The 23980-nt window shown below is 46.6% G+C and overlaps 2 protein-coding genes across 5 annotated transcripts in view; one reads left to right on the forward strand and one right to left on the reverse strand.

Moving 5' to 3' along the window:
* Nucleotides 1–11539, reverse strand: part of slc25a11 (solute carrier family 25 member 11) — a 33330-nt gene extending 21791 nt beyond the window's left edge. For both annotated transcript variants that reach the window (XM_067972091.1, XM_067972090.1), the window contains exons 1-2: nucleotides 11432–11539; nucleotides 1418–1570 (exon numbers count right to left, since the gene is read on the reverse strand). In XM_067972091.1, coding sequence (XP_067828192.1) covers nucleotides 1418–1570; nucleotides 11432–11508 — 230 coding nt within the window. In that variant the 5' untranslated portion in view covers nucleotides 11509–11539. The remainder of the gene's footprint in view (nucleotides 1–1417; nucleotides 1571–11431) is intronic.
* Nucleotides 11275–23390, forward strand: LOC137302435 (uncharacterized). 3 transcript variants are annotated; one of them, XM_067972093.1, is made up of 5 exons: nucleotides 11275–11524; nucleotides 13921–14071; nucleotides 16937–17019; nucleotides 18804–18953; nucleotides 20423–23390. In XM_067972093.1, the coding sequence occupies exons 2-5, from the start codon at nucleotides 14032–14034 to the stop codon at nucleotides 20861–20863; spliced, it is 714 nt and encodes a 237-aa protein (XP_067828194.1). In that variant the 5' UTR covers nucleotides 11275–11524; nucleotides 13921–14031; the 3' UTR covers nucleotides 20864–23390. The 3 variants fall into 3 exon arrangements, with proteins under 3 accessions (XP_067828194.1, XP_067828193.1, XP_067828195.1); XM_067972092.1 differs by lacking the exon at nucleotides 11275–11524 and having other exon boundaries at nucleotides 13800–14071; XM_067972094.1 differs by lacking the exons at nucleotides 11275–11524; nucleotides 16937–17019 and having other exon boundaries at nucleotides 13800–14071.
* The last annotated feature ends 590 nt before the right edge of the window (nucleotides 23391–23980 follow it).

The raw sequence follows: 23980 nt of genomic DNA on the forward strand, positions 1-23980 counted from the left end.
GTTAGCACCTCCAGGAAAGGAGTGGAGAATTCGATGGGGAACAAATATTAAAAACCATACATGCAAACTCTCACTGTGTCCCATTTCACGCTTACAATGTGCAGAGATGGTCCTAGAAACTGATCTTAACGCATTTTATTTAGTATAACAGCTGTTTACTGAGCAGTTCCAAAATGGTAGCCATTGTTACCTATGATCCTCAGCATAAGTGAAACTGCTCTATTAAGTTGGAGGGGTTTAAAAAAACATTTCAAAAGTTGCACTTTAACAAAGGAAATCAGGTAAATAAAGAGAAAATTCTGTAAATAGGTTATCAGTGCAGCCAGGATGCCATTTTGATTGAGGGTCCCGCCCAAATGTTCAATTATCTTCGCTCGTTCAGATGCTGACTGACCGACTATTATTTCCATCATTCACGGTTTTTATTTCAGATTCATAGGCTTTTGGCTAGGTTGCATGTGCCAGTGAATCCCCAAATCATGACGAGGAACAATGAAAGGGGCTATAGGCCTAAAGAAATGGAAAAGTGGTACTTTTTAAAAAAGGACAGAGATTTAAGGTAAACGGCAAAAAAACCAGAGGCGAGATGAGGAGATATTTTTTTTCATGATCTGGAATGCGCTGCATTGCGTTCTCTGGATTACTAGTCCAGTAACATAACCACTACACCACCGCACATGAACTGGTGTTTAGGAGGGCAGTAAGGCGCTGGGACCTCCCTGATTACCACTTGGCCCTGAGCTCCCAATGGCTGTGAGGAGCTGGGGAAGGCGTGTCGGTCCTGCGGGAAAGGAGCCCAAGGGTCCAAGTGCCTTGCTGACTCGGGTGCAGACTGTATGTTACGTGCTTAGATTGAATCGGAAGACTGATCTAATTATTAAAAGGTTTTAGCGGGGGGAGGTAATGGTGCAGCATTGTGGATTCAGGTACAATCTCCCATTGCCCGATTGCACCAGAGAGCAGGCACCTCAGCGCCCCAGGAGGAGAGGGAGTGAGAAAATAAAAGGTCAGCGTTGCTGCTCCTGATCGCTACTCGTTGCTATGCTGAAAACTCGTGTATACTTTAGCTGAGAGAACAAAAACTTATATCTGTACAACACCGTATCATTTTGTCCAAACGGTGCAAAGTGCTTTGACTCGTTAAGTACTTTTCGAGAGTGCATTAACTGTAGTTACGTGGGCAAATGGAGAGGATCGGGTTTGGCTGTGCTGCACCCGGTGGTCGAATAGCCCGGGCACACGCCCACATGAAAGATGGCCACTTGGAACGAGGTAGAAGGGAGGCTGCGGTGCCCCCACAGACAACAGCTCCTTCAGGGTGTGAAAGGGAGGAAACCAGGATAATTGTTATCAGTTCATAGTCGGTGTCGTGCGCTCTGACAGGAGGTAAACAGCATGTTGCCCCAGCTCTGCTCACCCGGTGTAGATTCCTCTGACACCCTCGGTCTTCAGAATATGGGTCAGAGCGTGAAAGCTGGTCTTGTACTCTTTCGCCCGCCCTCCTTCTCCACTCAACTGCATGCGGTTTTTCACCAAGTCCAGCGGCTGAACAAAGAACGTGGCCCCCATCCTGGAAGACAAAACGTAACTCGATTCAGGCTTTCATGGAGAGACCTTTCATTTTCTTTTCTGCATTCTACGCTCAAGGTGAGGGATGTGTCAGTGCTGGGGAACGGAACACTTTCTTATTTCAGGCACTCCGAGTCATCATCGAGCACTCCCAGATCAGGTACAGCATCGGTTAGATGTAGAATAAAGCTCAGTCTACTCGTGCTGTACCTGACCTGGGAATGCTTGATGGAACAGCAAAGAGGGAGCTTCATCAAACACTCCTACCAGGGACAGCACAGATTAGATACAAAGTAAAGCTCCCTCTACACTTTTTGATTGTGAACGTAGGATCAGGAGGAGGCCATTCAGCCCCTCGAGCCTGTCCCATCATTCAATTAGATCATGGCCGATCTGTACCTCAACTCCATTTACCTGCCTTTGCTCCATATCCTTCAATACCCTTACCTAACAAAAACCTATCCATCTCAGTCTTAAAAATGTCAAATGACCCCCAGCATCCACTGCCTTTTGGGGGGAAAAGAATTCCAGATTTCTACGATCCTTTGTGAAAAAGTGCTTCCTGATTTTACTCCTGAACAGCCGAACTCTAATTACAAGATTATGTCCCCTTGTTCTTGATTCCCCCGTCAGAGGAAATAGTTTCTCTATATCTATTGAATCCTTATAACATTTTAAATACCTTGATCAGATCACCCTTCAATCTTCTACACTCAAGGTAATACAAGCCAAGAAATGGCTAAAGATCACAATGCCTGTCTAAACACTGCCACGAGACAGAACAATACACGTTTTTTGACTCAAAACTATTAGACCTTGATGTTCAGAACGAAGTTAAGCGTTCAATAAGCCAGGCGATTTCCTAGCTTTGCTACTGGGCACTCAGTTTGTGGGTGAATCGTCACTGGCGTCATCTTAGCTTTCCAACTTTCAGGCAAACCATTGCACTCGCCCTCTGAAGTTCCCAAGGTCGAACTGTGGCCGCGACTGAAAATAAGACCATAAGAGACAGGAGCAGGAGTAGGCCATTCAGCCCCTCGAGCCTGCTCCGCCATTTAATGAGATCATGGCTGATCTGATTTTTACTTCAACTCCTCTTTCCCGCCCTTTCCCCATATCCTTTGACTCCCTTGCTGATCAAAAATTTGTCTAACTCAGCCTTGAATGTATTCAATGACTCAGCCTCCATAGCTTTTTGGGGTAAAGAATTCCAAAGATTCACGACCCTCTGGGAGAAGAAATTCCTCCTCAGTTCTGTCTTAAACGGGCGACCCCTTATTCTGAGACTATGCCCCCTAGTTTTAGATTCCCCCATGAGGGGTAACATCCTCTCAGCATCTACTCTATCAAGTCCCCTCAGAATCTTGTATGTTTCAATAAGATCTCCTCTCATTCTTCTAAACTCCAACGAGTATAGACCCAACCTGTTCAATCTTTCCTCATAAGACAACCCTTCCATACCCGGAACCAAACTAGTGAACCTTCTCTGAACTGCCTCCAGGCATGGTTGTAAACATGATGTTTGGGCATGAAGGTTACTGCAAGGAGATGGTGCATATCAAGCTAACGGCATGTAAGCATCGACTGGGATTGCTTTGCACTGAGTTAAACAGACCTGAATTAGATCATGCCCTCGATTCACTCATAGCACATTTGGAGTTACTATATTTAATCGTGCCATTGCAAGGAGGCGTCAAGTAGAGGGAGGTCAGGTGTGCCTCTCGACAAGGAGAGTCTCCCTCGGCCGCTCGCAGCTGCAGGTTTCAAATCAGCATTATTGTAAGTCTGGAATCAGACGTCCTAGCTGACACTTACATTTTTTATTTATAGGAACACAGGAACTGATGTAGGCCATTCAGCCCCTCAAGCCTGTTCCGACGTTCAATTAGATTATGGCTGATCTGTATCTTAACTCCATCGACCCGCCTTGGTTCCATAACCCTTAATACCCTTGCCTAACAAAAATCTCAGTTTTGAAATTTTCAATTGACCCCCTCCCCCACCCCCTGACCCCCAGCCTCAACAGCCTTCTGGGGGAGAGAGTTCCAGATTTCCACTCCCCTTTGTGTGAAGAAGTGCTTCCTGACATCACCCCTGAATGGCCTGGCTCTAATTTTAAGGTTATGCCCCCTTGTTCTGGACTCCCCCCACCAGAGGAAATAGTTTCTCTCTATCTACCCTATCAACACCTTTAATCATCTTAAACACCTCAATTAGATCGCCCCTTAATCTTCTACACTCAGGGAATACAAGCCTATATATATTTAGATCAAAATGTCCCAAAGCATTTTATGGTGGCAGGTTAGGGGCACCCGAGCAAGAAAGAGACGATTTAGAATAACTAGTAATAATGTATAACAATAATTTCTCTAAATAAGAGGTAGTAATGGGCTCCTCCCATGGCGAATCCAGAGTGTAATTGTCTGCAACTTGAATCGTAAGACCAGTAGGTCCCAACTTCAATCCCTGGGTTGCACCCACTGCATTCTTTGAGCACTACAGAAAAATCTATACATTAATAAAGATCGTATAGGGTGCACAATTCCTGACAACAAATATTACCTGCTGTTGTGACTTTTAGTCACTCTTTCAGCTAACATTTACCATTGTAAATTGCTATGTCAACATTTCCCATTCAATTTTGCTACATCAACTGTCACGGTGTAGTGCAGGCTCCAGCCATTGGGTGGTGCTGTGGAGCAAGTTTCCAAAATCTCCCTCCCAACTCCATTGTGTTTAAAAAAACATCAGCCTTCACTGTTGAATATGACGTGTAACTAACATCTAAGTGTCAGCCGTGGTTCAGTGAGCAACACTCCCGCCTCTGAGTCACTGAGTCAGGAGGTTGTGGGTTCATGCCCCACTCCAAAGACTTGAACACAAAATGTTAGGCTGACACACTCAGTGCAGTACTGAGCGACTGCTGTACTGTTGGAGGTGCCGCTTTTCGGATGAGATGTTAAACTGACGTCTGCCCTCTCGGGTAGACATGTAAGATCCCATGGCACTATTTCGAAGAGCTGGGGAGTTCTCCCTGGTGTCCTGGACAATATTTATCCCTCAACCAACATCACTACAATACAGGTTATCTGGTCATTTATCACATTGCTGTTTGTGGGATCTTGCTGTGCGCAAATTAGCTGCCGCCTTTCCTACATTACTACAGTAACTACACTTCAAAAGTACTTCAGTGGCTGTAAAAGTGCTTTGTGAGTCCTTAGGTTGTGAAAGGCACTATATTTAAAGCAAGTCTTTCTTTCATTTAAATGGCGCTATTAACAATAAAATTGTTAATATTAAAATAGATGAGGACATTGTATTGGAAAGAATAAGGAACCATAAAATAGATAGGGCTGCTGATCCGGATGATATAAAACAGAGGGTCCTTAAGGAGATGGAACAGGTGCTGTGCGAGCCCCTGGAGTTGGGGACTGTTCCCTTAGACTGGAAGGAGGCTAATGACGTTCCAGTTTTTATAATGGAAGGGTAAGGCAGAACTGGGTAACTCCACATCAGTAATAGGGAAGATGCTCAAAGGCATCATTAGGGATGCACTATATAACCATTTAGACAAAGAAAGCCTTATCAGGGACACCCAACATGGCTTCTGAAAAAGGTCGTGTTTTACCAGTCTAATTACATCTTTTTGAGAAGTCACCAAGTCAATGGAAGAGGATAAGCCGGTAGACATTGTCCACCTGGACTTTCAGAAAGGGTTTTGGTAAAGTATCTCACAAGATGGTACAAGATAGAATCTCGTGGGATTAGTGGGAATCTGCTGCGGTGGATTGAGAATTGGCTAAATGCCCGTAGGCAGAAAGATGTCAATGGATTTGGATCTGATTGGTAACCAGTGGTGTATCACAGTGACCAATGCCATTTACTATTTTCTTTGATGATCTAGATGTAGGTGTTGGGGGAAATGATCCACAGGTTTGTAGACAATACCAAGATACGTGCGAGAGTCAGGACTGTAGAGAATGCTCGACTACTACAGGAAGATTTTGATACGCTGGGGAATTGGGCCCTTGTTTGGCAAATGATGTAGCGTTACGCACATGGACAGGTCAGATGCTAAATATACATGCACCCTACAAGGAAAAAAATTAAAACCAGTGGTGAAAGGAAGAGATCTGGGAGTTTTAGTGCATCAATCTCTAAAGGTTCATGATCAATGCCGTGAAGCTATAGCTAAAGCAAGCAGAGTTCCAGGTTGTATTCAAGGACAATTCACTATAAAACAAAACATACCATTTTCCCCATGTACAAGATCTTGTTAGACCTCGATTAGAATACATTGTCCAGTTTTGATGATCTCATATGGTGGGTGATATTAAGGCTTTAGAAAGGGTGCAGAGGAGGGCTACGAGATTAATTCCTAGTTTAAAACACCTTAGGTACCCAGATAAGCTCAAAGTGCTGGGTCTCCTGACTTTACAGAAGTGCAGACTCAGGGGTGATTTAATCAAGGCTTATGAAATAATGACTAGATTGTGTTTACGTGGACCAACGATTTCAACTGGATAGGTTGGCAAGGACCAGGGGGTCACACACTCAAGTTATATAAGGGTAGAAGTAGGTTGGATGTCAGGAGGTGGTTCTTTCCCCAGAGAATAGTGGACCTGTGGAACAGGCTGCCGGCTCCTGCGGTGAACACTGATTAGTTGAATTCCTTCTATAGAGAGAGCCGGACCTGTTTCTGGCTGGGGTGGAGAGCACCTTGTACCAGACCCTGTAATGTTAATCAGGCCTGGACTAATTGCGATTGGGTTGGAGAGGAATCTTCCCATTTTGATCCCCTAATTGGCCAGGGTTTTCGTTAAAATCTGTTTTCTCACTTCTCCCTAGCGATTACATGGCTTCCGGGCAGGGTGGGGAGTGTGCGTATCGTGATGAAGGTGGCACCACAACTGTGCGGGATAGGCTGGATGGACCAGTAGGTCTTTTGTCATTTTCGTCTGTTCGTACATCCATCAACTGACGGGAGGTAATGTCACTGGTCAGTCGCTAAGACCATTTATTTATGTGCACTGAGCCACTCACTTACATGTGGTTTTTTTTCTAAAAAAGCAAGTGGTTAAGGTATCTCGATACGCAACAGACTCTGGTTTTCAGAAATGTTTAATTAACCATGTATTTTAGGAAGGGAAAATTAAAAAGTGTTAAAGTAGGGCATTGGGTCAAAAAACCACCTTTTAGACCATAAGACCATGAGAGATAGGAGCAGGCGTAGGTCATTCGGCCCCTCGAACCTGCTCCGCCATTTAACGAGATCATGGCCGATCTGATTTTTACCTCAACTCCACTTTCCTGCCCTTTCCCCATATCCTTTGACTCCCTTGCTGATCAAAAATTTGTCTAACCTTTTGCCTATGGGACTGAGATTCAAATCCAGCCCAGAAGGATGGGGTGACAGTTTCTAGTTGCTGGTTGTGAGGACTCCATGTGAAATTAGTTTGACAATCTGAATAGATTGCTCTTTGCATGGGCCTACTACCAACGGCTGTACCTAATTCACACTCAGGAACCACAGGACAGAGATATGGGAAATGGAAAAGTACAGAAGAGGCTCTTTGAAAGAGCTATCCAATTAGACCCACTCCCCTGCTCTTGCAAATTTTTAGGAACAGGAAGAGGCCATTCAGCCCCTCGAATCTGTTCCACCATTCAATTAGATCATGGCTGATCTGCACCTCAACTCCATTTCTCTTGATACCCTTACCTCACAAAAATCTATCAATCTCAGTCTTCAAAGCTCCAACTAACCCCCAGCATCCACAGCCTTTTTTTGGGGGAGGGGGAGAGAAAGAGTTCCAGATTGCAACTACACTTGGTGTGACAAAGTGCTTCCTGATTTCGCTCCTGAATGGCCTAGCTCTAATTTTATTATATCCCCTCGTTCTTGATTTCACCACCACAGTAAATAGTTTCTCATATCTACCCTGTGGAGTCCTTTTAACCCCTCAATCTCTTATACTGAAGGATATACAAGCCAAGTTTATGCCTTTTCAAGAATTTATCCAACTCCCTTTTGAAAGTTACTACCAAATCTGCTTCCACTACCCTTTCAGGCCATGCAGTCCTTGGCATTTTCTGAAGTTGGGGTACAGTAGAGTGAGCTCAACTGTCCTTATCTGGCTGTACTATACCCGACTTGTGAATGCTCGATATTGATACTGGGTGCCTGAAATGGGACGAATTCTATTTCCCAGCAACAAATCCCTCACTTTGATGACCACAAAAATATTAAATAAAAACCTCAGCATTCATTTTTTTGTCTGATTACACTCCTATAAAGTGCCTTGGGACATTTCATTATGTTAAAGGCACTTTGTAAAAGCAAATTTATTGTTGTTTGAAACATAAGCCATGCAGGACTTCTAGATGTCACTGAACTATACATCAACATTTGATTTCTCTACCCAGTGACGTTCTCAAACGTTAGCAAGAAAGCAACAGGTGTACCTGCAACATGTGACCAGGAGAAGGGTCTTCATCTTACCCTATCAGCATAACCTTCTATTACTTTCTCCCTCATGTACTTACTTATCTAGCTTCCCCTTACATGCATCTATGCTCGTCCCCTCGGCTACTCCTTGTGGTAGTGAGTTCCACATTCTCACCACTCTCTGGGTAAAGAAGTTTCTCCTAAATTCCCTATTGGATTTATTGGTGATTATCATATTTATAGTCCAAAGTTCTGGTCCCTCCCCCCGCCCGCAAGTGGAAACATCCTCTTTGTGTCTACCCTATTGAACCCTTTCATAATTTTAAAGACCTCTATCAGGTCACCGCTCAGTCTTCTCTTTTCTAGAGAAAAGAGCCCCAGCCTGTTCAGCCTTTCCTGATAGATATAACCTCTCCATTCTGGGATCATCCTTGTAAATCTTTTTTGCACCCTCACCAGTGCCTCTAAATCCTTTTTATAATATGGAGACCAGAACTGTTCACTGTACTCTAAGTGTGATCTATCCAAGGTTCTATACAAATTTAACATAACTTCTGTTTTTCAATTCTATCCCTCTGGAAATGAATCTCAGTGCTTGGTTTGCTTTTTATAAAAAATGGCGTTATTAACCTGCGTTACTACTTTGTGATTTGTGTATCTGTATCCCCAGATCCCTCTGCTCCTCTACCCCATTTAGACTCTTATCCAAGCAGTATGTGGCCTCCTTATTCTTCCTACCAATATGTACCACCTCACACTTACCTACATTGAAATTCATTTGAAAATTACACACCCATTCTGCACGTTTATTAATGTCTTCCTATATTTTGTCATCGTCCTCCTCAGTATTAACTATAACTAATATACTGGCATGGATAGAGGATTGGCTAACTAACAGAAAACAAAGTTGGGATAAAAGGGTCATTTTCAAAAAATGGCAATCTGTAACTAGTGGGGTGCCGCAGGGCTCAGTGCTGGGGCCTCAACTATTTACAATATATATCAATGACTTGGATGAAGGAACAGAGTGTCTTGTGGCCAAATTTGCTGATGATACAAAGATAGGTGGAAAAGCAAGTTGTGATGAGGACACAAAGTGTCCGCAAAGAGATACTGACAGGTTAAGCGAATGGGCAGATGGAATATAATGTGTGAAAATGTGAAGTCATCCACTTTGGGAGGAAAAATAAAAAAGTAAAATATTATTTGAATGGAGAAATACTACAAAATGCTGCGGTACAGAGGGATCTGGGTGTCCTCGTACATGAAACACAAAAAGTCAACATACAGGTGCTGCAGGTAATCCGGAAGGCAAATGGAATATTGGCCTTTATTTCTAGGGGGATGGAGTATAAAAGCAGGGAAGTCATGCTACAACTGTACAGGGTGCTGGTGAGACCACACCTGGAGTACTGCATACAGTTCTGGTGCCCTTATTTAAGGAAGGACATATTTGCATTGGAGGCAGTTCAGAGAAGCTTCACTAGGTTGATTCTGGGTATGGAAGGGTTGTCTTATGAGGAAAGATTGAACAGGTTGGGTCTATACTCATTGGAGTTTAGAAGAATGAGAGGAGATCTTATTGAAACATACAAGATTCTGAGGGGACTCGATAGGGTAGATACTGAGAGGATGTTACCCCTCATGGGGGAATCTAAAACCAGGGGGCATAGTCTCAGAATAAGGGGTCGCCCGTTTAAGACGGAAATGAGGAGGAATTTCTTCACCCAGAGGGTCGTGAATCTTTCGAATTCTTTACCCCAAAAAGCTGTGGAGGCTGAGTCATTGAATACATTCAAGGCTGAGTTAGACAAATTTTTGATAAGCAAGGGAGTCAAAGGATATGGGGAAAGGGTGGGAAAGTGGAGTTGAGATAAAAATCAGATCAGCCATGATCTCACTAAATGGCGGCGCAGGCTCGAGGGGCCGAATGGCCTGCTCCTATCTCTTATGGTCTTATAACCCCCAACTTCGTGTCATCTGCAAATTTTGAAATTGTACTTCCAATTCCAGAATCCAAATCGTTTATGTAAATAGTGAACATTTAATAGTGACTTTATTTATGACTTTAGAAAAGTAAATTAAATTAATGCATATATTTTACTTGGGAGGCCAGCCTCCCATCTTCCACCCTCCATAAACTTGAGCTCATCAAAAACTCTGCTGCCTGTATCCTAACTCGCACCGAGTCCCGTTCTCCCATCACCCCCTGTGCTCGCTGACCTACATTGGCTCCCGGTCTGGCAACGCCTCAATTTTAAAATTCTCATCCTTGTTTTCAAATCCCTCCGGTCTCACCTCTCCCTATCTCTGTAACCTCCTCCAGCCCTACAACCCTCCGAGATCTCTGCACTCCTCCAATTCTTGCATCTTGCACATCCTCGATTTTAATCACTCCACCATTGGCGGCCGTGCCTTCAGCTGCCTGGGCCCTAAGCTTTGAAATTCCCTCCCTAAACCTCTCCGCCTATCTCGTCTCCTTTAAGATGCTCCTTAAAACCTACCTCTTTGACCAAGCTTTTGGTCACCTGTCCCAATATCTCCTTAGGTGGCTCGGTGTCAAATTTTGTTTAACAACGCTCCTGTGAAGCGCCTTGGGATGTTTTACCACATTAAAGACACTATATAAATGCAAGTTGTTGTAGATAGCAAAATAAAAGTAAACTAAATTCTTAATGCATATACTTTAAATAGCAAAACAAAAGTAAATTAAATTCTTAATGCATACTTTAGTTAAATAAAATAGCAAAATAAAAGTAAACTAAATTCTTAATGCATATACTTTAAATAGCAAAATAAAAGTAAACTAAATTCTTAATGCATACTTTAGTTAAATAAAACAGCAAAATAAAAGTAAACTAAATTCTTAATGCATATACTTTAAATAGCAAAATAAAAGTAAACTAAATTCTTAATGCATACTTTAGTTAAATAAAACAGCAAAATAAAAGTAAATTAAATTCTTAATGCATATACTTTAAATAGCAAAATAAAAGTAAATTAAATTCTTTATAAATAAACAGGCTGAAAAACACGCTAATAAAAGGCAAAGCAGCGGCCCCATCACATGGGAACCTTCCACTGGCCAAAGTGCAAACGCCGGGTAAGCTCGCAGTCGGCCGACAGCTCGGCCTTGTTGAGAGGGGCGGCCGAAAGAATCGATTTTTTTGGGGGAAAAAATCGTTTCAAGCTGACAGCGGCCCTCGAGTGAAGAATCGACCCGGGGGGGAGGAGGAGGAGGGGGGGGGGGTCGATGTGACCGGCTGCCCTTCATAGGAGCGTTTAAAAATACGGATTTTTTTTTTTACACACACATTTACCTCAGGAGAAAGGCGGGATTTTTTTTGTTTTAAAAAAACAAAAACACAGGTTTATTTTAAGATGCGATTTGTATTTAATGTCAGGTTACGTTACCCCGCCAGGCCTCCGAAGAGGAATTTGATGGACTTGGGGGAGGTCCGGGCTTTTTCGCCCTCCTTTGCCGCCGCCATCTCTTCATTCACCAAGGTGACACCGTGTGAGGAGACGGAGGGAGCGCGCACGTATACGTGATGGGGGGGGAGACGACGCGCCGACTGGCGTGCTCGTTCGCGTGATGTGTGGGCGGGAGACGCACTACGTGCGCGTAACTAGTGGGGGGGGGGACGCAGTACGCGCGCGTAACTAGTGGGGGGGGAACGCAGTACGCGCGCGTAACTAGTGGGGGGGGAACGCAGTACGCGCGCGTAACTAGTGGGGGGGGGGACGCAGTACGCGCGCGTAACTAGTGGGGGGGGAACGCAGTACGCGCGCGTAACTAGTGGGGGGGGGGGACGCAGTACGCGCGCGCGGACTGAGCAGCTGCCCCGCCCACCCGCACCTGGACCCCCCGGGGGGCGTGGCCAGGTGTAGGCGCACGCGCACTTGGACTCTTCACTCCCCCTGTCCCTCTCACTCCTCCTGCATGGAATTTACAGCACAGGAACAGGGCCATTCGGCCCATCGGCTCCATGCTGGTCTTCATGCTCCGCACCGGCCTCCTTCCTCCCCACATCTCACCCTGTCGGCATATCCTCTTCTATTCCTTCCTCCCTCGTGTGTTTATCCAGCTTCCCCTTAAATGCATCCACGCTATTTGCCTCAACTACTCCTTGTGGTAGCGAGTTTCTCATTCTAACTATTCGCTAGGTAGAGAAGTTTCTCCTGAATGCCCTATTGGATTTATTAGTGACTGTCCTATCTGGAGGACGTATTATGGGGTGATCAATCAGAGAGGGTTCAATTCCCACCTACACCCTATAGGGTTACGTTACAATTAGAATCATAGAATCATAGAAGTTACAACATGGAAACAGGCCCTTCGGCCCAACATGTCCATGTCGCCCAGTTTATACCACTAAGCTAGTCCCAATTGCCTGCACTTGGCCCATATCCCTCGATACCCATCTTCCCCATGTAACTGTCCAAATGCTTTTTAAAAGACAAAATTGTACCCGCCTCTACTACTGCCTCTGGCAGCTCGTTCCAGACACTCACCACCCTTTGAGTGAAAAAATTGCCCCTCTGGATCCTTTTGTATCTCTCCCCTCTCACCTTAAATCTGTGCCCCCTCGTTATAGACTCCCCTACCTCTGTAGAAGCTGTTAATTTATTATTAACAGCTTCTACAGAGGCTTGAGGCTCATCGTGCCAGGTGGGTCTCCGAGGGGCTTCCGCGGCGACTGTCCAACCACTGGTCAAGGTAATCAGCACCTCTGGCTGCACGCGCCAACCCTGGGCACCCGTACCAGCCAGCAATGCAGCTATGAAATTCCTCACATTGTTATGTTCCTTACATTGGGGGAAGTACGTGGCAAAAAAGTTAATAACACACTCCCCGGGGATCCCCTGCAAATACTGACACGTTCCTGGGGTTCCCCTTGCAAATACTGACACACTTCCAGGAACCCCCTGCAAATACTGACACACTCCCGGGGACCCCCAAGAACTTGCATCTAAACAGGTCAAATTCAGAGCACCTGGAGCCTCACAATAACTTCTAGTGGGTTGTAAACATCCATAAGAGCATAGGTTTTCAAACCAGAGTCTAATGGAACTGAGGGAGTGCCAAGGGGTATGCAAGGTCAACAGATTTCTATGTGGGCAAGTGACATGACAGTGGGTCACTGAGGCAGACTCTGTCAGTATTTGCCGGGGGCTGCCTGGGAGTGTCTCAATAAATGTAGGGGGTCCCTGGGAGTGTGCCAATATTTGCAGGGGGTCCCTGGGAGTGTGCCAATATTTGCCGGGGGGGGAGGGGGGGGTCCCTGGGAGTGTGCCAATATTTGCCGGGGGGGGGGTCCCTGGGAGTGTGCCAATATTTGCGGGGGGGTCCCTGGGAGTGTGCCAATATTTGCGGGGTGTCTATGTGATTGTGCCAATATTTGATGGGGGGGGGGGGGTCCCTGGGAGTGTGCCAATATTTGCTGGGGGGGGGTCCCTGGGAGTGTGCCAATATTTGCTGGGGGGTTCCTGGGAGTGTGCCAATATTTGCAGGGGGGGCTGTCCCTGGGAGTGTGCCAATATTTGCGGGGGGGGGGGGGGGGTCCCTGGGAGTGTGCCAATATTTGCTGGGGGGTCCGTGGGAGTGTGCCAATATTTGCATGGGGGGGGGGGCTGTCCCTGGGAGTGTGCCAATATTTGCTGGGGGGGGGGGGTGTCCCTGGGAGTGTGCCAATATTTGCCGGGGGGAGGGGTGTCCCTGGGAGTGTGCCAATATTTGCGGGGTGTCCGTGTGATTGTGCCAATATTTGCGTGGGGGGGGGGTCCCTTTTATTGAACACGGGGATTGGCGTCTGATGTTTGCTTTGCTCCTGATGAGAATTAAACTAATAATTAAGATTCCTACAAAACGTGACACCGTAACAGTGCTGGCATTTTAACAGCGATGCAAGTGAAAGTGAAATAGACGGGGATTCACAGAAATCACCAGGAACAAGAAGACACGGACAACAAGTTGTTTCAGAGGCTAAACATATGAATGTTGATTTTGAAAAATGGAACTTAATGTCACCCGTAGATTTGAAGGTGCAGCAGGTAAGTGTCTACTCTCCCTTCTGTTGTTTTTAACACAAGAGGGGAGGGGATCCCTAACACAAATATATGTCTTAGCAGATTCGTTCTTGTGTGGTTTGTGGGTTTAAAGCAACTGGGTGAGGCTGTTGCCAGCTGCTCAGTGTGTCGCTACACCGCCCGTTGAGGTGCGGGGCCGGAAGGCTCCCAGGTTCGAGTCGGCCGATCTCAGCCGGCGCAACAGTCGGGAATCTGCCATTATTGGCCTCAGTGCCTCTGATTTTAGGGAGGGGAGGGGGTGGTGGGGGAGTCAGCCAGGGCTCCTGCTCCTGATCAGTTTCCAGTGAACCCTGTTGGAAATATGGGTGTCAAGTTGAAGAAAGCGTGGGACTTGGCTGCGATGCTCCATGGTTGAATAGCGGGTCCTGACCTTGGGTAAGGGAGGGGAAAGCTCAGGCAGTGTTCCACTTCTAATTGTTATCCAGTGTGCGTGTGCGTGTGCGTGTGTATGTGTTCATATGTGCGTGTGTATGTCTGTGTCTGTGTGTATATATTTGTATGAGTGTATATATGTGTGTGTGTGTGTATCTGTGTGTGTGTGTATCTGTGTGTGTGTATATCTGTGTGTGTGTGTATCTGTGTGTGTGTATATCTGTGTGTGTATATCTGTGTGTGTATAAATGTGTGTGTATATCTGTGTGTGTGCGCGTGTGTATATCTGTGTGCGCGCGTGTGTATATCTGTGTGCGCGCGTGTGTATATCTGTGTGCGCGCGTGTGTATATCTGTGTGCGCGCGCGTGTATATCTGTGTGTGCGCGCGCGTGTATATCTGTGTGTGCGCGCGCGTGTATATCTGTGTGTGCGCGCGCGTGTATATCTGTGTGCGCGCGCGTGTATATCTGTGTGTGCGCGCGCGTGTATATCTGTGTGTGCGCGCGCGCGCGTGTATATCTGTGTGTGCGCGCGCGCGCGTGTATATCTGTGTGTGCGCGCGCGTGTATATCTGTGTGTGCGCGCGCGTGTATATCTGTGTGTGCGCGCGCGTGTATATCTGTGTGTGCGCGCGCGTGTATATCTGTGTGTGCGCGCGCGCGTATATCTGTGTGCGCGCGCGCGCGTATATCTGTGTGCGCGCGCGCGTGTATATCTGTGTGTGCGCGCGTATATCTGTGCGTGTGCGCGTGTGTATCTGTGCGTGTGTGTATCTGTGCGTGTGTGTATCTGTGCGTGTGTATCTGTGCGTGTGTGTATATGTGCGTGTGTGTATATGTGCGTGTGTGTATCTGTGCGTGTGTATATCTGTGTGCGTGTGTGTATATCTGTGTGCGTGTGTGTATATCTGTGTGCGTGTGTGTATATCTGTGTGTGTGTGTGTATATGTGTGTGTATATCTGTGTGTGTGTGCGTATATCTGTGTGTGTGTATATATCTCTGTGCGTGTGTGTATATCTGTGTGTGCGTGTGTGTATATCTGTGTGTGCGTGTGTGTGTATATCTGTGTGTGTGTATATCTGTGTGTGTATATCTGTGTGTGTATATCTGTGTGTGTGTGCGTGTGCGTATATCTGTGTGTGTATATATCTGTGTGTGTATATCTGTGTGTGTGTGCGTGTGCGTATATCTGTGTGTGTATATATCTGTGTGTTTGTGTGTATATGTGTGTGTGTATCTGTGTGTGTGTGTATATCTGTGTATATCTGTGTGTGTGTGTATATGTGTGTGTGTGTGTGTGTGTGGGATGACAGTACTTAATTGAGTGTAAAGCGCTTTGGGATGTTGTGAGGTGTTGAAAGGCACTATACAAACACAAGTTCTTTCTATTTCCACTGCTTTACGGTGACAGAACCGAGGCCACTTTTGCTTTAAGAGCACAGGCAGGTTTTGTTTCCTTGACTATTAGTCTTGTGACTTGCAAAGGTGCCACGATTGGGCGGATCTCCTCCGCGCCGCTGGCGGCCACAGATCACAGCGCATCGTGGACGGTCGCGTCCTCTTCGGCTCAGCCTTCCCGCAGGCTCCCGTACTCCGCCTCCGGAGCGCGCAGCAATGCCGGCGGCTTCAGCTGGCGTCTGCGTGGCACCCGACGCAGCCCCAGGCTGTATCGCAACAACGGTTTCCGACCTCTTAAGTGGCGCCTCTGACGTAGCAAAGCGTAAGGGGGAGGGGGCGACCAGCCAACGGAAACCGGGAGAAGAGTTAGGAAAGGTGACCATGGTCATAGGATCGTAGGAACAGGAGGAGGCCATTCAGCCCTTCGAACCTGTTCCGCCATTCAATTAGATCATGGCTGATCTGTACCTCAACCCCATTTACCTGCCTTGGTTCCCTAACCCTTAATACCCTCACCCAACAAAAATCTCTCAATCTCAGTCTTGAAATTTTCAATTGACCCCCAGCCTCGATAGCTTTTTTTGGGGGAGAGAGTTCCAGATTTCCACTCCCCTTTGTGTGAAGAAGTGCTTCCTGACATCACCCCTGAACGGCCGAGCTCTAATTTTAAGGTTATTCCCCCTTGTCCTCGTAATTTAACCCTTTTAGCCCCGGTATCATTCTGGTGAATCCGCGCTGCACCCCCTCCGAGGCTGATATATCCTTCCTGAGGTGCAGTGCCCAGAACTCTAGTTGGGATCTGACCAAGCCTCTCCACCTCTCTCTCCTCCTTTAAGACGCTCCTTAAAACCTACCTCTTTGACCAAGCTTTGAGTCATTGTCCTAACGTCTCCTTCTTTGGCTCCGTGTCAATTTTTGACTCCTGTGAAGCGCCTTGGGACGTCTTACTACGTTAAAGATGCTACATACGTGCAAGTTGTTGTTGTTGTCTATGACCAATGCAAGACTTTTAATAATATAGAGATGAGTTGTAACTAACACATGTCCTGTTTGACCAGGTAATTCACAAACCAGAGACTTGTGCGGACACTACAGGAATTCAAGGGCATTCAGTATAAAAGTGAAGGCCCTTCTGGACTTGGTGTGTATTCTTCTCTCTTTTTATTTCTTCCAATTCATTCCCCCCCCTCTAACCAAAAGGTCTGCCTCTTGCTGGCATATGATATATTTATGAATCACTGGTCAGGCCTCAGCTGGAGGATTGTGTCCGATTCTGGGCACCACGCTTTGGGAAGGATGTCAAGGCCTTGGAGAGGGTGCAGAGGAGATTTACCAGAATGGTACCAGGGATGCGGGACTTCATGTTATGTGGAGAGACGAGAGAAGCCGGGGTTGTTCTCCGTAGAGCGGAGACGATTACGGGGAGACTTGATAGAGGAGTTCAAAATGATGAGGGGAGTTTTGATAGAATAAATAGGGAGAAGCTGTTTTCACTGGCAGAAGGGTCGATAACCAGAGGCCACAGATTTAAGATAATTGGCAAAAGAACCAGAGGGGGAGATGAGGGGAATTTTTTTTACGCAGCGAGTTGTTACGATCTGGAACGCGCTGCCTGAAAGGGCGGTGGAAGCAGATTCAATAGTAACTTTCAAAAGGGAATTGGATAAATACTCGAAAAGGAAAAATTTGCAGGGCTGTGGGGAAAGAGGAGAGGGGAGTGGGACTAATTGGATAGCTCTTTCAAAGAGCCGGCACAGGCACGATGGGCCGAATGGCCTCTTTCTGTGCTGTACGGTTCCTCAGTTTCCGGCAGCCCTCCAGCTGTGCGAGGCAGGACAAGGTGTTCCACAGTGGAGGGGAATTGAGGCCTTGCCCCAATCTGCCCTCATCCAATGCCTGTTACTTTGCAACGGGTCACCGGTTTGCCGATTCCTTGCTCCTTGAGCCAGGATACTGAGGCCAAACCCATCTCCCCGACTGCCATTTACACTCGTCGCTCCTTTTATACATTCTTTCACGTCTTGGTTCAGTGGGTAGCACTTTCACCTCTGAGTCAGTAGGTCGTGGGTTCAGTCCACACCCCAAAGGCTTGAGCACATAATCCAGGCCGACACTCCCAGTGCAGGACCGAGGGAGTGCTGCACTGTCAGAGGTGCCGTCTTTTGGATGCCCTGTCCACCCAGGTGGGTGTAAAAGATCCCGTGGCACAATTCGAAGAAGAGCAGGGGGAGTTCTCACCTGGTGTCCTGGGCCAATATTTATCCCTCAATCAACATCACTAAAAAACAGACGATCTGGTCATGATCACAGGGAAGTTACTATTGAATCTGCTTCCACCACCCTTTCAGGTACTGCATTCCAGATCATAGTCAGGGAGATGGAATTGGCCTCAGTATCCTGGCTCGAGAAGCAGGGAATCTGCTATCCAGTGACCCGTTGCAAAGTTTGTGGGATCTTGCTGTGCGCAAATTGAGTGCCGCGTTTCCCACATTACAACAGTGACTACATTTCAAAAGTTACTTCGTTGGCTGTAAAGCGCTTTGGGACGTCCTGAGATCGTGAAAAGACGCTATATAAATGCAAGTTCTTTCTTTCCCAGTTTGGCTCAGGTCAGAAAGCCATGTGTTCGAGCCCCTCTCCAGACCTGAGCACCGTAATCTAAGGCTGACCCTCCCAGTGCAGTACTGAGGGGGTTCTACAGTGGTAAGGGTGCTGTCCTATCACTAGGGTTGTTTGTGTGCTCAAGTCCCTGCTGTGAGATTTGAACCCACGGCCTCCCGAACCAGAGGCAAAAAACGTTACCGCTTGAGCCAAATGGACGCACGTGGACAGCGTTCGAGCGATAAGACACTTCTTTCACCGCGCGCAAGCGACGGCCAAATGTTTACGCAGCGAAGACGCTTCTTAAGGGATTTCTTTCCGCAGGGAACGCACCGCATCAGCTGTCTGACGTGCGGGCAGGCATGGGCGTGGCAGGAGGTGCGACGCCTGGTGCTGCTGACCGAGAAAGAGCAGAAATACTACGAGGAGAAGATCTCGCAGCTGACGAAGGACGACACCGAGTCCTACCAAAAGGTACAAGCGCAAATCAAGAGGCAGGCGCTGTAAGAGAGCAGATGTGTCTTTCTTTTGCACGTTGTTGTTTAATACGGAGCGAAGGACAGAACAGCGTATGTAGCTATGGGGAGAGTAGGACTAATTGGATAGTTTTTTTCAAAGAGCCGGCACAGGCATGCTGGGCCGAATGGCCTCCTTCTGTGCTGTAAGATTCTATGATTCTATAACAGCTAATGTGGCAATTATGGTTAAACCACAGGAGTAGATCAGAATTGGTTTAAACTGTGTGCTCGCAGATCCTACCTTTTGATCACCGTGACACTCCTGAGTAAATTACATTACAGAGAATTTACAGCACAGAAACAGGCCATTCGGCCCAACTGGTCCGTGCCAGTGTTTATGCTCCACACGAGCCTCCTCCCTCCCTACTTCATCTCATCCTATCAGCATATCCTTCTATTCCTTTCTCCCTCATGTGTTTATCTCGCTTCCCCTTAAATACATCTATGTTATTCGCCTCAACTACTCCTTGTGGTAGTGAGTTCCACATTCTCACCACTCTCTGGGTAAAGAAGTTTCTCCTGAATTCCCTATTGGATTTATTAGTGACTATCTTATATTTACGGCCCCTAGTTTGGACTCCCCCACACTGTCTGCGTCTACCGTATCAAACCCTTTCATACTTTTAAAGACCTCTATCAGGTCACCCCTCAGTCTTCTCTTTTCTAGAGAAAAGAGCCCCAGCCTGTTCAGCCTTTCCTGATAGTTATAACCTCTCAGTTCTGGGATCATGCTAGTAAATCTTTTTTGCACCTTCTCCAGTGCCTCTACATCCTTTTTATAACATGGAGACCAGAACTGTGCACAGTACTCCAAGTGTGGTCTAACTAAGCTTCGATACAAGTTTAACATAACTTCTCAAAAGTAATAGTTCAGGAAGCGTAAAGATAAGAAGCAAAGGTTCCTGAGATAACATTGGAAAAGGCAGATAACATTGGAATGGGGAGATAACATTAGAATGGGGAGATAACATTAGAATGGGGAGATAACACTGGAACGGGGAGATACCACTGGAACGGGGAGATAACACTGGAACAGGGAGATAACGTTGGAACAGAGAGTTCTAGTGGATCTCTTTTGGCTTTGCTACTAGGAGTCAAGACCAAGTGAGGTATCGAGGGTGGGGGATAATTGGACCAGCACATAGATGCAAATCGGTCCCTCATTGGGCATAGGAACCAGATGTAATTCATTCCCTGATTGGACACAGGTACCAGATGTAATTCAGTCCCTGATTGGACACAGGTACCAGATGTAATTCAATCCCTGATTGGACACAGATACCAGGCGTAATTCAGTCACCGATTTTTAAATGCCCTATTTTTAAATAAGATTTTGATTTAACGTTATACTTTGTAGCTAAATTGCAAAAAGGGGACAGAGAGAGGATGGATGAATATCTGTGATGTTGTCTCTCCTTTCCACAGTGTCCAAGATGCAGTCTCCTCGTGCAGAGGCTGGATCTGGAGAACCTGTGCGTAGAGTGCCTGGCCTGCTCCGAGGGAAGAGGGACGCGGTATCAGTTCTGCTGGGGCTGCACGAGGGAATGGAAAGGCCCATCTCCGCGAGATGACTGCTGCGAAAACAAGTCCTGCCGCACGGTAGCACTTCTGCTGTCCTGTCCTGAGATAAACAACCCGGGGCTGACAGTCCACCAGTGCCCCCTGGTCCGGGCCTGTCCCATCTGCAAATCATTAGTCTCCCACACAGGAGGCTGCAAATATGTCAAGTGCGGAAACTGTGCCAATCGGTTCTGTTACCGTTGCCTGGAGAAGTTTACCGTGTGTTACCATGCCAATCCCAACTGCTACCATTCTCCATCCTGCGCCAAACCCATGGCAGCAAGGCAAACATTTTCTTCCAGTTAGAAAATGTCCGCTGACTGCATTTCCGCAGGGATTACAAATTTGCTCTCTTCATCGATTCATCTAAATCCAGTAAAAACTAGTTAATTATTTGGGTCTATATAGGATATTGTCATTTATCCCCAATGCCCTTATATGGGGGTATTATAGGATATTGTCATATATCCTTTTACAGCAAGTTCGAGGGCTGGGAAGCACTGCAAAAGGTCCGCTTAATACTTTTTAATTAAATCAAGTCAATGATATAATAAAGCACAACCCCTTATGTACAGTGCATATGAGATTGGTATTGATTAAAGCTCACGTACAAAGGACTCATCAGGAGGTCGCATGCTAGTTGCCTTGACTGCTTACGCTAGCCCCAGAAAGACTAGATTGAAGATGCCCAGGGAGCTCCAGTATGTTGTATCTTTTATAGGTTGAATTACGTAGGACAAATGTGGGTACCCTATGCTATCATAGAGTCATAGAGTTATACAGCACGGATAGAGGCCCTTCGGCCCATCGTGTCCGCGCCGGCCATCAGCCCTGTCTACTCTAATCCCATATTCCAGCATTTGGTCCGTAGCCTTGTATGCTATGGCATTTCAAGTGCTCATCCAAATGCTTCTTGAATGTTGTGAGGGTTCCTGCCTCCACAACCCTTTCAGGCAGTGAGTTCCAGACTCCAACCACCCTCTGGGTGAAAAAGTTCTTTCTCAAATCCCCTCTAAACCTCCCGCCTTTTACCTTGAATCTATGTCCCCTTGTTATAGAACCCTCAACAAAGGGAAAAAGCTGCTTAGTATCCATCCTATCTGTGCCCCTCATAATTTTGTACACCTCAATTATGTCCCCCCTCAGCCTCCTCTGCTCCAAGGAAAACAAACCCAATCTTCCCAGTCTCTCTTCATAGCTGAAGCGCTCCAGCCCTGGTAACATCCTGGTGAATCTCCTCTGCACCCTCTCCAAAGCGATCACATCCTTCCTGTAGTGTGGCGACCAGAACTGCACACAGTACTCCAGCTGTGGCCTAACCAGTGTTTTATACAGCTCCATCATATCCTCCTTGCTCTTATATTCTATGCCTCGGCTAATAAAGGCAAGTATCCCATATGCCTTCTTTACCACCTTATCTACCTGTTCCGCCGCCTTCAGGGATCTGTGAACTTGCACACCAAGATCCCTCTGACCCTCTGTCTTGCCTAGGGTCCTCCCATTCATTGTGTATTCCCTTGCCTTGTTAGTCCCTCCAAAGTGCATCACCTCGCACTTTTCCGGGTTAAATTCCATTTGCCACTGTTCCGCCCATCTGACCAACCCATCTATATCGTCCTGCAGACTGAGGCTACCACCCTACCAATTTTTGTATCATCAGCGAACTTACTGATCATACCTTTTACATTCATATCCAAGTCATTAATGTAGACCACAAACAGCAAGGGACCCAGCACCGATCCCTGTGGTACCCCATGTTCTATGTGTATTGACTGTTCCATTGCTCTCCTGGCCGGCCTCCCACCTTGCACTCTCCGTAAACTTGAACTCATCCAAAAACTCTGCTGCCCATATCCTAACTCGCACCAAATCCCGTTCTCCCATCACCTCTGTGCTCGCTGACCTACATTGGCTCCCGGTCCGGCAATGCCTCAATTGAAAAATTCTCAACCTTGTTTTCAAATCCCTCCGTTGCCTCGCCCCTCGCACCTGGAAGGAGCTGTGCAGAGGTTGTCCCAAATCCATCTCACATGCGATCGTCAGGGACGGCAGGGATTGGAGAGCTTCCTGCCATTGATTTGGGCTGGGTCTGAATCCAGGGGCCGGAGATGAAATGACAATGTTTTTAATTTAACACCACGGGGGTGATTTTAAACCCCAAAAACGGGTGGGTTGGGGGTTGGTGGGAGTTGAAAATAGTTCTTTTTTGGGTCGCCACAGCAACCCGGCTTTATTTTCGGGTTTAACGTCGGAGCGTAAAAGTACAGGCTTCCCACTGGGAATGCAAAGTCCCAAAATTTTGCAATTGCGACCCAAAAAAGCAACTATTTTCAACTCCCACTCGCTTCCAACCCACCCGTTCTTGGGGGGTTAAAATCACCCCCTACGTCTCTCTCCGGTAGACGGGCCTTTTAAAGAGGCATCTGTGTCCTGCCAACGCTGACTCTCGCTCCACAGACTCAATCAGTGCGTACCTCACTCTTCACGTGAGCCTAGACCAGTGTTGTCCAGTACCGTTAACCCACGAGCCACGTGTGGCTAATTGGGAATCCAGATGTGGCTAATTGGGGAATCCAGATGCGGCTAATTGCATTTCTGACGAGTAAATAAATAAAAATGAGTAACAGACGTGTGATCAGAACAGTTGGGAGTGTGATCTCAATACTCATTTGCATGGGGTGAGCGTGTGAACTTTAACCTTTTTGCGCCCTTTCATGGTAAAAGGGTAAGAGGAAAAGCAGAGTGTGCGAGTGTTTTTTTGATCGTTGTAGCTGCTTTACTTCCCTTGGTTACTGAATGTTAAGTAAATATACACACGTGTGAAGTACATTTACTTGTATTGTGTGTGTGAGGCCTTTTCTACTAAAATTAGTGACTGTGGCTAAAAGGATGTCAGTCCTGCGGCCAATCAGCGATTTCTACTGGACGACACTAGACAGTATCAGTAGGCTATTCAACTGTGAAAGCGTCAGAGCCAGGCCTCTCGGTGTCCACACACCTGGCCCCCCCCCCGACAGATTACCCTCCTCTCTAGCCCCCGGTGGGTGCTGAGGCCAACTTGGCTGAAATCAGCACACGGGGAGTGTGAGGGGGGGTTGCAATCCCACTCTGAAGGGTCAGCGACAGAAATTGGGGCCGACTGAGCGCAGTGAGGTTTAATGACACACACGCGAGCTCTTCTCATTCCATATTTATTTGGAATTATAAAAGTCCAGTGTCACCATGTGACCTATACATTTGCATATTCTTCAATCATATTTAAGGCCGATAGTGTTTAATTTATTTTCCTCCTCTTGCTGTCTTTTTTTTTTGTTAACCTTCTCACACAATACAATTTCCAGTTTTGGCGCGAGACGCTCCTCGGGTTTTATTTTAACTTAAAACCAGAAATGTTTTGTTGTTTTTTTTTTCCTTTTTAAAATA

Source organism: Heptranchias perlo, chromosome 35 (genome assembly GCF_035084215.1).
Source record: "Heptranchias perlo isolate sHepPer1 chromosome 35, sHepPer1.hap1, whole genome shotgun sequence".
Classification (NCBI taxonomy): Eukaryota; Metazoa; Chordata; class Chondrichthyes; order Hexanchiformes; family Hexanchidae; genus Heptranchias; species Heptranchias perlo.

Excerpts from the sequence above, each read along its gene's own strand:
- LOC137302435 (XM_067972093.1), top strand. The coding sequence starts at position 14,032 with ATGGAACTTAATGTCACCCGTAGATTTGAAGGTGCAGCAG. Across the intron at positions 17,020-18,803 it reads TGAAGGCCCTTCTGGACTTG|GGAACGCACCGCATCAGCTG; the intron begins GTGTGTATTCTT and ends TTCTTTCCGCAG. Across the intron at positions 18,954-20,422 it reads ACACCGAGTCCTACCAAAAG|TGTCCAAGATGCAGTCTCCT; the intron begins GTACAAGCGCAA and ends TCCTTTCCACAG.